This window comes from Saimiri boliviensis, chromosome 16, assembly GCF_048565385.1.
Source record: "Saimiri boliviensis isolate mSaiBol1 chromosome 16, mSaiBol1.pri, whole genome shotgun sequence".
NCBI classification, from domain to species: domain Eukaryota; kingdom Metazoa; phylum Chordata; class Mammalia; order Primates; family Cebidae; genus Saimiri; species Saimiri boliviensis.
The window spans coordinates 60,507,215-60,521,487 of record NC_133464.1 but is presented as its reverse complement, the minus strand read 5'-3'; the positions used below and the strand labels follow the sequence as shown (position 1 = coordinate 60,521,487).

Genomic DNA, 14,273 nt, shown 5'->3' with positions numbered 1-14,273 from the left:
TGATTTATAAAATATAACTTTTTTTTTTTGAGATAGGATATCACTCTGTCACCAAAGCTAGAGTACAGTGGCATGATCTCAGCTCACTGCAATATACACCTCCCAGGCTCAAGTGATCCTCCCACCTCAACCTCCCAAGTAGCTGGGACTGTAGGTGCATGCCAGTATACCCAGCTAATTTTTGTATTGTTTTAATAGAGATGGGGTTTCACCATATTGCCTAGACTGGTCTCAAATTCCTGGGTTCGACTGATCCTCCAGCCTTGGCCTCTCAAAGTGCTAGAATTATAGGCATGAGCCACCGTGCCTGGTCTATAAACATTTTTTAGTGTTCTAAAATTATGAGAGCAACTGATTTTGAAGTATCCTTTTAAATTGAAGATTCACCTCCTAATTGGTTTTTGTGTGAACGTAAGTTTTCATTTCTCTGTGATAGATGCCAAGAGCGCAATTGCTGTTATGGTTAGCTGCATGTTTGGCTGTTTCAGGAACTGCTGAAGTGTTTCTAGATTGGCTGTACTGTTTTACATTTCCACCACAATGTATGAGTACAGTTTCTCTTCATTCTTGCCAGCATTTGATATCGCTGTTTTTTATGTTAGCCATTCCAATAGTTATGTAGTAATATTTCATTGTGGTTTTGATTTGCATTTCCCTAATGGCTAACGTTGTAGAACAACTTCTATGTGCTTATTGCCATCTGTATATCCTCTTTAGTGAAATGTCTCTTCATGTCTTTTACCCATTTTCTCTTTTTTGTTTATTTTAATTTTATTTTTTACAGTAAAAAATAGAGATGGGCTCTTGCTATGTTGCCCAGGCTACTCTCAAACTCCTGGCTCAAGCAATCTTCCTGCTTCAGCTTTCCAAAGTAATTTCATGCCTGGGATTATAGGCATGAGCCCCCACCCAGCCTTTTGTCCATGTTCTAATTAGATTGCTTGAGAAAGGATCTCCCTCTGTTGCCCAGGCTGGAATGCAGTGGTACAACCTCAGCTCACTGTAGCCTCTGCCTCCAGGGCTCAAGCGATTCTCGTGCCTCAGCCTCCTGAGTAGCTGGAATTACAGACATGCACCACCACGCCCAGCTATTTTTAGTAGAGACAGGGTTTACGTTGATCAGGCTGGTCTCGAATGCCTGACCTCAGGTAATCCACCTGCCTCAGCCTCCCAAAGTGCTGGAATTACAGGTGTGAGCCACCACACCTGGCAGATTGTTTGTTTTTTGTATTATTAAGTTTTTTGGGCTGGTAGAGGGGGTGGTTGGGTTTTGGAAGGGGAGCATTTGGAGAGCATGTGTTTTTATTTATTTTTTTCCTTTTTAACTTTTGTGGGTACATAGTATGTAGTGTATATGAGATATGTTGGTACAGGCATGTAATGTGTAATAATCACATCATAGAAAATTGGATATCCATCCTCTCACACATTTATCTTTGGTGTTACTAGATCTTGTTCACTGTTTCTATTGTTTTTTGTGCCCATTAACCATCCCTATTCCTCCCCCATCCCCCCTCTAATACCCTTCCTAGCCTCTGGTAACCATGCTTCTTTTCTCGATCTTCATGAGTTCACTTGTTTTGATTTTTAGATCCCACAAATAGCTGAGAATATCTGATGTTTGTCTTTCTGTGCCTGATTTATTTCACTTAACATAATGGCCTCCAGTTCCATCCATGTTGTTGCAAATGACAGAATATCATTCCTTTTTATGGCTGAATAGTACTTTATTGTGTATATGTATCACATTTTCTTTATTCTCATTTTTTCATCTGTTTTTGGACACTTAAGTTGTTTCCAAATCTTGGCTATTGTGAACAATACTACAACAAATATGGGAGTATAGATATCTCTTTAATTTACTGATTTCCTTTCTTTTGGGCATATACCTAGAAGTAGGATTGCTAAATCATATGATAGCTTTATTTGCAGTTTGTTGTGGAACCTCGAAATTGTTCTCCATAGTGATTGTACTAATATATATTCCTACCAACAGCATATGAGGGTTTCCTTTTCCCCACGTCCTCATCAGCATTAGTTGTTACCTGACATTTAAATAAAAGCCATTTTAACTGGGGTGAGATGATCTCACTGTAGTTTTGATGTTCATTTCTCTGATAATCAGTGATGTTGAACCCCTTTTCATAGAAGGCCTGTATTCTGTAGGTTGTCTCTTCACTTTGTTGATTGTGTTGATTGTGATTGTATCCTTCACTGTGCAGAAGCTTTTAAACTTGATGTGGTCCCATTTGTCCATTTTCGCTTTGATTGCCTGTGTTTTACTAAAGAAGTTATTGCCCAGACCAATGTCCTGGAGAGTTTTCCCAATGTTTTCTTTTAGTAGTTTCATAGTTAACATAGATCTTAGATATAAGTCTTTAATCCATTTTGATTTGATTTTTGTATGTGACAAGAGATAGGGGTCTAATTTTATTCTTCTGTATATGGATATCCAGTTTTCTCTGCACCATTTATTGAAGACTCTTTTTCCCTCAATGTGTGTTCTCAGCACCTTTGTAAAAAATGAGTTCACTGTAGGTGTGTAAATTTGTTTCTCAGTTCTCTATTCTGTTCCATTGGTCTATGTGTCTATTTTCTGGCCATTACCATGCTGTTTTGGTTACTACACAGCTCTGTAGTATAATTTGAAGTCAGGTCATGTGATTTTGTCAGTTTTGTTCTTTTTACTTGGGATAGTTTTGGTTCTTCTCAGTTTTTTGAGGTTCCATGTAAGTTTTATGATGGTTTTTTCTACTTCTATGAAGAATGTCATTGGCATTTTGTTAGGGATTGCATTGAATCTGTAGATCACAAACATTTTAGCAATATTGATTCTTTCAATCCATGGACATGGAATATCTTTCCTTTTTTGTGTATCCTCTTTAATTTCTTTCATCGGTTTTTTTAATAGTTTTCATTTTGGAGATTTTTTACTTCTTTGGTTAATTTCTAGGTGTTTTATTTGTTGCTGTTGTAAATGGGATTTCTTTTTTGGTTTCTTTTTCAGATTGTTCACTGTTAGCATCTAGAAATGCTACTGATTTTTGTATGTTAATTTTTGTATCCTGCAACTTTATTTAATTTGTTCATCTATTCTAATAGTTATTTTGTGGACTTTTTAGTTTTTTCCAAATATAAGGTCATATCATCTTCAAACAAGGATAATTTGACTTATTCTCTTCCAATTTGGATGCCCTTCATTTCATTCTCTTGTTTGATTGCTCTGGCTAAGACTTCTAATATTATGTTGAATAACAGTGGTAAAAGTTGTCATGTTCCAGATCTAAGATCTGCTACTGTTGTATTGGGATCTGTCTCTCACTTTAGCTCTAATGATATTTGCCCTTCATTTCATTCTCTTGTTTGATTTCTCTGGCTAATACTCCCAACGTTATGTTGAATAACAGTGGTAAAGTTGTCATGTTCCAGATCTAAGATCTGCTACTGTTATATTGGGATCTATCCGTCACTTTAGCTCTCATAATATTTGCTTTATATATCTGGGTACTCCAGTGGTTAGTGCATATATATTTACAGTTGTTATATCCTTTTGCTGAATTGACCCCTTTATTTATTATATAATGACTTTCTTTGTCTCTTCTTGAAGTTTTTGTCTTGAAATCTGTTTGTCTGATATAAATATAGCTACTCTTGCTCTTTTTGTTTGTTTGTTTTCATTAGCATGGAATATCTTTTTCCATGTCTTTATTTTCAGTCCATGTGTATCTTCATAGGTGAAGTATTTTTCTTGTAGGCAACAGATCATTTGGGTCTTGTTTTTTTAATCCGTTCACCTACTCTATGTTTTTTGTTTTTTGTGTTTTTGAGACAGGGTCTTACTCTGTCATCCAGGCTGGAGTACAGTAGCACAGTTACAGCTCACTGCAGCCTTTACTTCCTGGGCTGAGGTGATTATCACACCTCAGCCTCCCAAGTAGCCACTCCAAGTCTTTTGATTGCAGACTTTAGTCCATTTACGTACAGTGTTGTTATTGACAAGTAAAGGCTTACTCCTGCCATTTTGTTATTTGTTTTCCAATTGTTTTTTAGTCTTCTTTTCCTTCTTTTCTTCTTTCCTGTCTTCCTTTTAGTGAAGGTGATTTTCTCTGGTGGTATGCTTTAATTTCTTGTTTTTTTTTTATGTTTTGTGAATTCATTGTATTTGTTTTTAATTTGAGGTTACTATAAGGCATGCATATACTATCTTATAAACTATTATTTTAAACTGATGACAACACTGATTACATAAAGAAACACACGAAAGGGAAACTAATAAGAACTCTACACCTTAACTTCGTCCCCCTGCTTTTTAACTTTTTGTTGTTTTTCTTTATATTTTATTGTACTGTTTATGTCTTGAAAAGCTGTTATTATTTTTGGTTGGTTCATCATTTAGTCTTTCTCCTTAAGACAACAATAATTTGCACACCACCTTTACAGGGTTATACTATTCTATGTTTTTCTATGTGCTTCCTATTTCCAGTGGATTACCTTCAGATGATTTCTTCTTGCTCATTAATATGCTTTTCTTTCAGATTGAAGAACTCCCCTTAGCATTTCTTGTAGGACGGGTCTGGTATTGATCAAATCCCTCAGTTTTTGTTTGTCTGGGAAAGTTTTTAATTCTTCTTCATGCCTGAAGGGCATTTTTGCCAAACATACTATTCTAGGGTAAAGATTTTTTCCTTTAGCACATTAAATATGTCATTCCACTCTCCCCTAGCTATAAGGTTTCCACTGCTGCCAGATGTATTGCAGCTCCATTGTATGTTATTTTTTTCTTTTCACCTGCTTCTTTGAGGATTTTTATGTTGCTGTTGACATTGGGAGTTTGATTACTAAATGCTTTGAGGTAGTCGTCTTTGGTTTAAATCTGCTTGGTGTTCTATAACCTGCTTATGCTTGAATATTCATGTCTTTCTCTAGGTTTGGGAAGTTCTCTGATATTATCTCTTAAAAATTTTTTCTATTCTTATCTCTTTTTCTACCTCCTCTTTAAGGTCAGTTAAGTCTTAGACTTGCCCTTTTTAGACTATTTCCTAGATCTCATAGACATTCCTCATTGTTTTTTATTCTTTTTTCTTTTGTCTCCTCTAATTGCTTATTTTCAAATAGCCAACCTGGAAGCTCACTAATTCTTTCTTCTGCTTGATCAATTCTGTTATAAAGAGGTTCTGATGCATTCTTCAGCATGTCAATTGCATTTTCAACCCTACAATTTCTACTTGATTGTTTTTAATTATTTCAATCTCTTTGTTAAATTTATCTGATAGAAGTCTGAATTCCTTCTCTGTGTTGTCTTGAATTTCTTTGAGCTTCCTCAAAATAGTGATTTTGAATCCTGTGTCTGAAAGGTCATATATGTCTATTCTCCCAGGATTGGTCCCTGGTGTCTTATTTAGTTCAATTGTTGAGGTCATGTTTTCTTGGATGATGTTAGTGCTTGTAGATATTTTAGAGTATCTGACAGGATGGTGAGATCTAGGCAATCTCACAAATCCTTATTTCCTTATTTATAATATGTTTATATACATATTTATATTTGTACATGTTTATAAAACATATATTATAAATTCTTAATTTCTTGTTTATAATATGCCTAAGGTTGTTGTATGCATGCCAGAAAAAAATTAACAAAAAGAATATGAAATTTTAAAAAATAAGGTTGGTGTGAAAATTTGGTAATACCTGTAAAGCTCTTAGCATAAGTGCCTGGAACAGAGTAAACACTCAATAAGTATTTGCTTCTGTGGAGGTAGAGGTGAAGGTCATGGGGAAGAGGAAGTACTGATTGATATAGCAAAGGACATGGTTGTAGTACAGAGAGGGGCACTCATCCCAGGGGAGAATACTCCTAAACTGAATCTTAAAGAATGACAGAGTTTATGAAAAAAGGAAGAGCATCAACAAAGGTATAGAAGCATAAAATATTGTGTATATGTGGTGTAGCAATTTGATACTAATAGAATTTGATGTAGGAATTGGAAATCATAGTTAGCTGATGAGACTGGAGAAGTTGGCCGCTGTCAAGTCTTTGAAAGTATTGCACCTTTTTCTAAGCAAAAGGGAGACATTGAAGAATTTAAGCAGAGAGATGGCATGGTCAGATTTGCACTTCTGGCTCACTCTGCAGGGTGAGGATGCTTAGAAGTGGAGACAGTAACTGAAGTAAGCTCTTTCATAGTTCAATTGAGAGATGAAGGCCAGAAGTGGGGCCATACTGATTGAGAATGCAATGTCATTGTATTAGTATGTTCTCACACTGCTAAAAGGAAATATCTGAGACTGGGTAGTTTTTAAAGTAAAGAGGTTTAATTGACTCACAGTTGCACAGTGCTGGGGAGGCCCCAGGAAATTTACAATCATGGCAGAAGGGGAAGCAGGCACAGACCTTCTTCACATGACAGCAGGAGAAAGAAGAGTGAATGAGCAAAGGGAAAAGAGCCCCTTATAAAACCACCAGATCTCAAGAGAACTCATTCACTGTCAAGAGAACATCATGGAGGAAACTGCCCCCATGATCCAATCACCTCCCACCAGGTCCTGCACTCCACACACAGGGATTATAGGGGTTACAATTTGAGATGAGATTTGGGTGAGGACACAGAGTCAAACCATATCAGTAATTCTTGTACTTATTTTTCATATTATATACTCAGGTCCAGTCCAAGCTTTCTTTTGGAAAACGAGACTAGACAGATTATAAGGTGTATGAGAATGCAGGTCTTGTCCATGAGGACTCTAAGAAGCCCTATTAATGATTGCATATCTAGTTCCTCTGTCTCACTGATTTGGTGATGTCTTCTATTCCTCCAGACTAGATATATTTGTTATGATCACCTAGATCAAATATTTCCACCTAATGGAAAACCACTTTCTTTTTTTTAAGTCAAGGCACTAGAGTGAAGAATAGTGAATGAAGTGATAACATGAAGGGAAAAAAAGGAAGTAGATCTAAGAAAAAGGAATTTGATTCTAACCTACATTATACTAAAATATTAACTTATTTTCTTCATCTGTTTTCCTTGCTTATTCATGAAGGTTTACAAATGTTAATCATCATTTTTTTTTCTCGAATAAAGGTAGACAGTGAAAAAACAAAAAATTCAGTTCTGTCATATTCACTTTATGTCCTTCTGTGCCCTGTGGGAAATGTACTTCCAGTTGGTCAAATTTCCCCCAGCACAAATCCTGTTGCAAGGAGGTGCATCCATTTTGTAGACTGTGTTTGCAAGCACAGCTTGTTAGGAGTATATGGGAAAAGTATGTTAATATTTTAAAAAGGATGGTATCATTTCTGTTGGTGTATGTGTGTATGTATGTATATATTATACATATTATACAGTTCATCCATTTAGAGTGTACAATTTAATTGCTGTTTGTTTCTTTAACAGGGAAAAAAAGATGTGACCCAGATATTTAACAACATCCTGAGAAGACAGATAGGCACTCGGAGTCCTACTGTGGAGTATATTAGTGCTCATCCTCACATCCTGTTTATGCTCCTCAAAGGGTAGGTACATGACTTGCTTTCAAGTAGGGCTGAGTTTATAAAAGTTGTTAAAAGTACATAGCATTAGTCTCATTTGAGATAGGATCAGTTCCCTTTTGGAAGTGCAGTAAAGGTATCTGTCATGCATGAGGTCAGCCCTCCAGATCTGTCTCTGTGATGACTTAGGATGCAGTAAAATCCTTTCTTTGCGCCTTAATGTTTCTAAATGTTACGTTTCCACTTACTGCCTTTCTTTCCTCCACATTTCTGCTATCTCTGTGTCTTCCTATTACAGTATTGCTTGTGCTTCCGTATCTGCCCTATTGCTAGCTGCCCACTTACCCTTTTCCTGCTGCATTAGACTGAATGCCCTCACTATACACACATGCACACATATATATATTCTGGTTCTGGGAACTCAAATACAGGTATGAGAGTTTTTCCGGTAGCTAGCATCTGCCAAGGAGAATGTATATGGGGCTATAGGGAAGCCATAAAACCAAAGTCCAGCTAGCTAATAGAATCCCTGATTATTATTTTTACCTATACTTATTTTTAAATGTTTCTTGGACATTTGGGGGCTACTCTGAATCATAAAGACTGAAGATCTGGGTGTAGCAAGGCTTGAGGACAGCAGACCGTCTTCTTCCCTTCATCTGTCTTTCTACTCCACCATCTCAAATCAGCACGTCTCTTTATTTTATTGTATTCCTGTTTTCGATTCTACTGTTTCATACCTAGTCTGTCTCACTGATGTTCATTTTCTCTCTTGTACATTTTAAAATATTTAAGTATATCAAAATAATACATAATTTAAAAATCAGATTTATCAATATGTAGCAGTTCTTTGCTTTTTTTTTTTTTTTTTTTTTTTTTTGAGATGGAGTCTCACTCTGTTACTCTGTTGCCCAGGCTGGAGTGCAGTGGCATGACCTTGGCTCACTGCAACCTCCACCTCCCAGATTCAAGCAATTCTCCTGCCTCAGCCTCCGGGTAGCTGGGATTACATGCACCCACCACCACACATGGCAAATTTTTATATTTTTAGTAGAGGCAGGGTTTCACTATTTGGCCAAGCTGGTCTTGAACTCCTGACTTCAAGTGATCCACCCGCCTCTGCCTCCCAAAGTGCTAGGATTATAGCCGGGACCCACCAGGCCAGCCCCTTTGCCTCTTCTCCATTTTTCAGACCTACCACCCAAAGACAACCAGTTTCATCTTTTTTATTTGTTCATTTGTTAATTTGTTCATCATTGTTTTCATCATATATTTACTTCTGTGTTCATTTTAAGCAGTATCTTTGACAAGATAAACTAAATGATAGTCTTTTTACTGCCACCATTCTATTTCCTTTCCCTTTTCCTCTTAATAAATTTTATCATAACTTTAAGTTTTAATAATCATATTTAGATTATTATGATTGTATAGTTATTATTCCTTAGTGAACAAAGTAATATGCTATGATGATTTTGGTTTTGGGTACAAAATAATTGTTTTACTGGAGAATTGTTTCTTTCAGTTCTGGAAAGGGAAATATCCTTGTATCATGTATTAGTTAGGGTATGCGAAGCCTCCGTAACACATAGATCCCAAAGTGAAGTGGCCCCACAACAAGATAAGTATATTTCTCACATAATAGTGCAGAGCAGATTTCTAGGTCGTTAGAGGGTTCTGTCATCTTCAGCACATGCTATCTAAGATCACTTTGTTCATTGCCATTTCAGCCCACAGGAAGGTGAGAGTATCTAAGAGATTTTATGTGTTTGGAGACTGACAAGAATTCTGGTGTGATGAGAGCTCTGTGTGAGTCAGAGGAAAGGGTGCGGTATGAAGTTGCAAAGATTGAGACCAGTTTATGAAGAGCTTTCCAAGTCCTGCTAGGGAATTTGAATGTCATTCTGTAAGCAGCATGGAATCATCCAGGGACTAGACATGAGGAGTTCTGGTGGCAATGTAGCAAATGGCTTCAGGGTGGGAGACTGAGATTCCAGCTTGGTAGAGTCTAGGGAAGAGATTAACAGCAGAACTTTAATGGAGATACTGAGAATGAAGAGAATGGGTATTTGAAAACATTTTGATTTCCTTCCAATTCAAAGGTAATGCATGGTTATTATTTAAAAACTCAAACATTTTAGAAATGTATGATATAAAAAGAAAGTGCATCTCATAATCTCTCCAAAAGAAATCATTATTGACAATTTGGGACTACACCTCTGGTTTTAATTCTCTGTTACAATGATTATTCTTCTGTTTTTCAGCCCAAACTTTTAACTATTCCTTCACATCCGGTTTTGTATAAACCATTTACTCATTGTTTGCTATGTGCCAGCAATTGTAATGTCTTTACTTATGTTATATTATTTACTTTTCAAACACTATGAGGACTATGTATTAATTTTTACCGTTTTACAGATGAGGAAACTGAAACTCAGAGACAGTAAGGATATTGCTCAAGGTTATACAGCTAATATGACAGACCCTAGTTTTCCATCCGTATCTGACACTAAATACCATGTTCCTTTCCGTTAACATACTTTTAAGAAGGTTTGAGTCCCATACAAATGTAAAGGGGGAGGGAATTGTTGATGTTCCTGAGGACGGGGTAGACAACAAGAAGCTTTAATTGGAACAGTTGTACCATAATCTGTTTGACCTGCTACCATTTTCTTTTTCTTTTTCTTTCTTTCTTTTTTTTTTTTTTTTTTTTTTGAGATGGAATCTTGCTCTGTTACACAGGCTGGAGTACAGTGGCCTAATCTCAGCTCACTGCAACCTCCACCTCCTGGGTTCAAGCAATTCTCCTGCCTCAACCTCCCAAGTAGCTAGGACTACAGCCACGTGCTGCCACGCCCATTTAATTTTTTGTATTTTTAGTAGACATGGTGTTTCATTGTGTTAGCAAGGATAGTCTCAATCTCCTGACCTCGTGATCTGCCCAAAGTGCTGGGATTACAGGCTTGAGCCACCACACCCGGCCCCCTGTTACCATTTTCTAATTTATCATTAGAAGGTTAGAGATTTTGCTCTTCTTAAAAGTCAGGATTTGTACTGAATTATCTCTTGTGAAGTCCCTTGAAAACCTAGGACATAACTTGACTGGTACATTTATACATCAAACAATAATATTATACAAGAGTATGATAGTAACATTCTATATAGAACCTAAGTCTAACCATAAAGAATATAAGACAAAAAGCAATTGATACTTGTCTATCAAAGAGAATTATCTGGATATGTGGTGTTAAACATGGTAGAAAGGATCTGGAGCCCAAATGTTCTGAAAAGATTATAAATAAGGACTTACTCACTCTAAATGAATTTGTCTTCTGGCTTGGGCAAATGACATTCCAGGGTACTGAGAGAACTTGAGAATGAGGTCACTGAACTGCTCTTAGTGATCCATAAAGAACTGTGGCCAGTGGACTATGTTCCAGAAAGCTGATGTTAAAATCATCAATTTCTCCCAATTACCCTGTTTTTAAAAATTTATTGCAAAAAAGTTTAAGCAGTTTCATTTTGGCAATTATTTTATAGATAGTACTATGTAGTTCATATTCTATCACATCAGGAGATGTACTTTTAGTAATGCTAAGACTGAGCAATGGGTTCAGATGGTGACAGTCTGATCCACTATAGAGTTTCCCATCGACCTTAAACTTAATTGTTTTACCATCCATTGATGAACATTGCCTGATTCAGTCATTTCACTAGAGATGACAAAAAGGTGATTTTGAATTCTGTCATTCCTTTCGTATTTTTTATTGGCTGGAGTAGTTTTATAGAGCATACTGTCATTCACTCACCACAGCTTCAGGTGTTAGAATACTCTGAAGTACAAATCATACCACAGAGGCAGAAGAAATGCTTAATTCTTTTAATTATCATTTTAGAGAAAAATAAAATATCCTAGGAACTTTCAATGGTATCTAATGAGTTATTTTCCTCCCTCCTCCCCTTTACATATGTGTGTGTGTAAATATATATGTTTACATTTGTATACAGACACACACACACACACACACTCTTCTAGTATCTGAGAAACTAATGGATTTAATGTTTTCTATATGTCTTATTTAGTTCTATACATTTTTTTAAAATGCTCAACTGACCATCTGTGGCCCCTTCTGGGTGATATCTCTTAACATCACTAAAATAGTTTGTGAGAGCTTCCTTGCTTTCTGGTGTAACAAGATATGCCACCCAACTGGTACACTTGCTAACAAAGACCTGACATTTCTACGAAGGATGTTGGTTCTTTTTAGAGAGGAATGGTTCTTAGAGACTACAATCTGGATGCTAGGGGTGCTCCTTGACATTGGATTGTTGTTGCTTCTAGGCCTTTTTGGTGGACAGAATTAACTCATTATTTTATTTATTTATTGAGACAGGATCCTGCTCTGTTGCCCATACTAGAATGTAGTGCTGTGATCACAGCTCACTACAGTCTCAACCTCCTAGGCTCAAGTGATCCTCTTGATTCAGCCTTCCAAGTAGCTGGGACTACAAGTGCATGATATTACACTCAGCTAATTAAAAAAATTTTTTTTGTAGAGACAGGGTCCAACTATGTTGTCCAGGCTGGTCTCAAACTCCTAGGCTCAAGTGATCCTCCTGCCTTGGCCTCCCAAAGTGCTGGGATTATGAGCCACTATGCCTGGCCTAACTCATTTTTAGTCAGCAAATGTTTCTAGATTAGAAACATACCTTCTTGACTATATTGAGGCAACCAAGTGTTTGTTGAATGGCATTTTACAAAAGTTTTCCAAGTATTGCTTGGCATTGTTTACTTCCAGCAATAATCACAAAAGTCATTTTCCCCCTTACATAATGTAATCTTTGTTCTTAAATTGAAATATTCTTGCCCAAGATCATTCTTCTAACCATTGTCTGTGTAATGATTACTGTAGCTACTGCTAGCTGAGACAATTGCTCCTACATTTTGGCTTTCATTAAATTTGAGAGAGAACTTTCATTATACTCTCATTATTCAATGGGCAGGCCTATAATAGTGGTGTGCCTTCTCCATACTGACACAGTTCATTGCAGTCCAGACCATATGATCCAAACTACAAATTAAGAGGGAAGATATGATTCAATTCTATAAAATAGTGATTCAACACTCATCAGATTCACCTTTATTGGGGACCTGCCATGGGTTAGCCATTGTGAGAAACAGTAATTAGGCATGATCTTTGCCAACAGGAAGCTTATCTATGAGTATAATAAATTAGGTGAGACAAATATTGATTCTTTACCAGATCTAAGGATATTAATAGTAGTGGGATTTGAAACTTAACATAAGCTTAATTTATGGAACACTTCTTTATATAGTAAGCAATAACCTATCAAAAGTCAATAGCCTAGAAGGTAGCCGGGTGGAAATGGTCTATGTGAATTATAAACCCCTTAAAGAGTACTGAGTATAATTAGGATTCTCCATATATCTCTGTATATTCCTGTATATTTCTAACTTATAGAAATTGTAATCTCAGAATGACAGATGTCAAACTGCTGGGATGCAATGACAAGGGTACTGACCCAGGGGAGTCTTGGTTTTTAGAAAACATTCTTTTATTTCTTAAGAATAAACTGTCAGTGCATCACAGATGGTTTCAATAAGCCTCACAAAATGAAAGGAAAAAGAGAACTAATTATACCCAAAAGTTGGAGTGGAAACTTTTTATAGATGGTCTTAGTTTGGAAATTGAATTAAGAAATGAGAAAATGTTGGCCAGAGATGATGCATATTTTGTATAAGTTAGAGTTTGACTCTCATTAGAGTACTCTAGTATTATGACATTTCTTCAGTTTGAGGTTTATTACATTCTTTATATGCATGCTTTGTGAAAAACATTATGCTAGGCACTCTTTGGAGACAGGGGTAGGAACAGAAGAAAGTAGCAATAAATAAGACAAAGACACTAAATGGAGATGGGGATAGGGGAGGAGAAAAGCATATCCCCAACAATTAAATTGATTGTAATGAAGTCAAGAAAATAGACTTGTAGCAATTTATTGCATTATAGCATAATACAGAATTTAAAAAGTGTTAAGGTGAAATTACAGACAAGCTGTTGTGTGAATGTGAAGGAAAGAGAGAATAATTCTGAACTGTAGTGATTAGGAAAGTCTTCAAGGAGGAGGTGGCATTTGAACTAAGCCTTGGAAGATAAGAAACATCTCAGTGGTAGGAATGTAAGGAGAAAGGCATTCCAATTGAAGGAATGAGGTGCTCCTGGGAAATGGCCAATGTGTTGGGAGATGAAACTGAAAAGTTAAGGTTAGGGCCAAATTATAAAACTCCACGCATATCATACTAATCAATAAGTCTGGATTTTAATTGTCCTTCCTTTAGATTCTTTCTGTAGGCCAATAGCCTTTATTTTATACTCTCTTGAGTACTACATCAATAAATAACAGTGTTTTTCTCCTTCACATTTCAGAACATATGCCCTTCTTTACAACATCTTTAATAAGACCCCACCTGATTTGTTCCTTGTGAACCAGGAGGCTGATTTTCAAGTTTCTAATAAGAGAAATTGCTAGCACTCTAAATTGTCATTCCTTATATTCTACAAAGAATCATAACTGTCTGAATATATTGGCATTTAATGTTACTCTAAGTTATTCAAGGAATACTCAAATAATATTTGTGAATATCATTCAGCATAAACAGGACAGAAATGAATAAATACTACCCTGGTATCTTTGTTTGCTGATTCCTCTACTAATATTTGTAAATTTGATATTGCAGAGTAGTCTGTTTCTTGAACTGAATCTT

The 14,273-nt window shown here is 36.3% G+C and overlaps 1 protein-coding gene across 2 annotated transcripts in view; it reads left to right on the top strand.

Annotated features, from left to right (window-relative positions):
* Window positions 1-14,273, top strand: part of CAB39L (calcium binding protein 39 like) — a 118,412-nt gene that overhangs the window by 51,976 nt on the left and 52,163 nt on the right. For both annotated transcript variants that reach the window (XM_010330084.2, XM_003942230.3), the window contains one exon: window positions 7,395-7,513. In XM_010330084.2, the coding sequence (XP_010328386.1) occupies window positions 7,395-7,513 (119 nt within the window). The remainder of the gene's footprint in view (window positions 1-7,394; window positions 7,514-14,273) is intronic.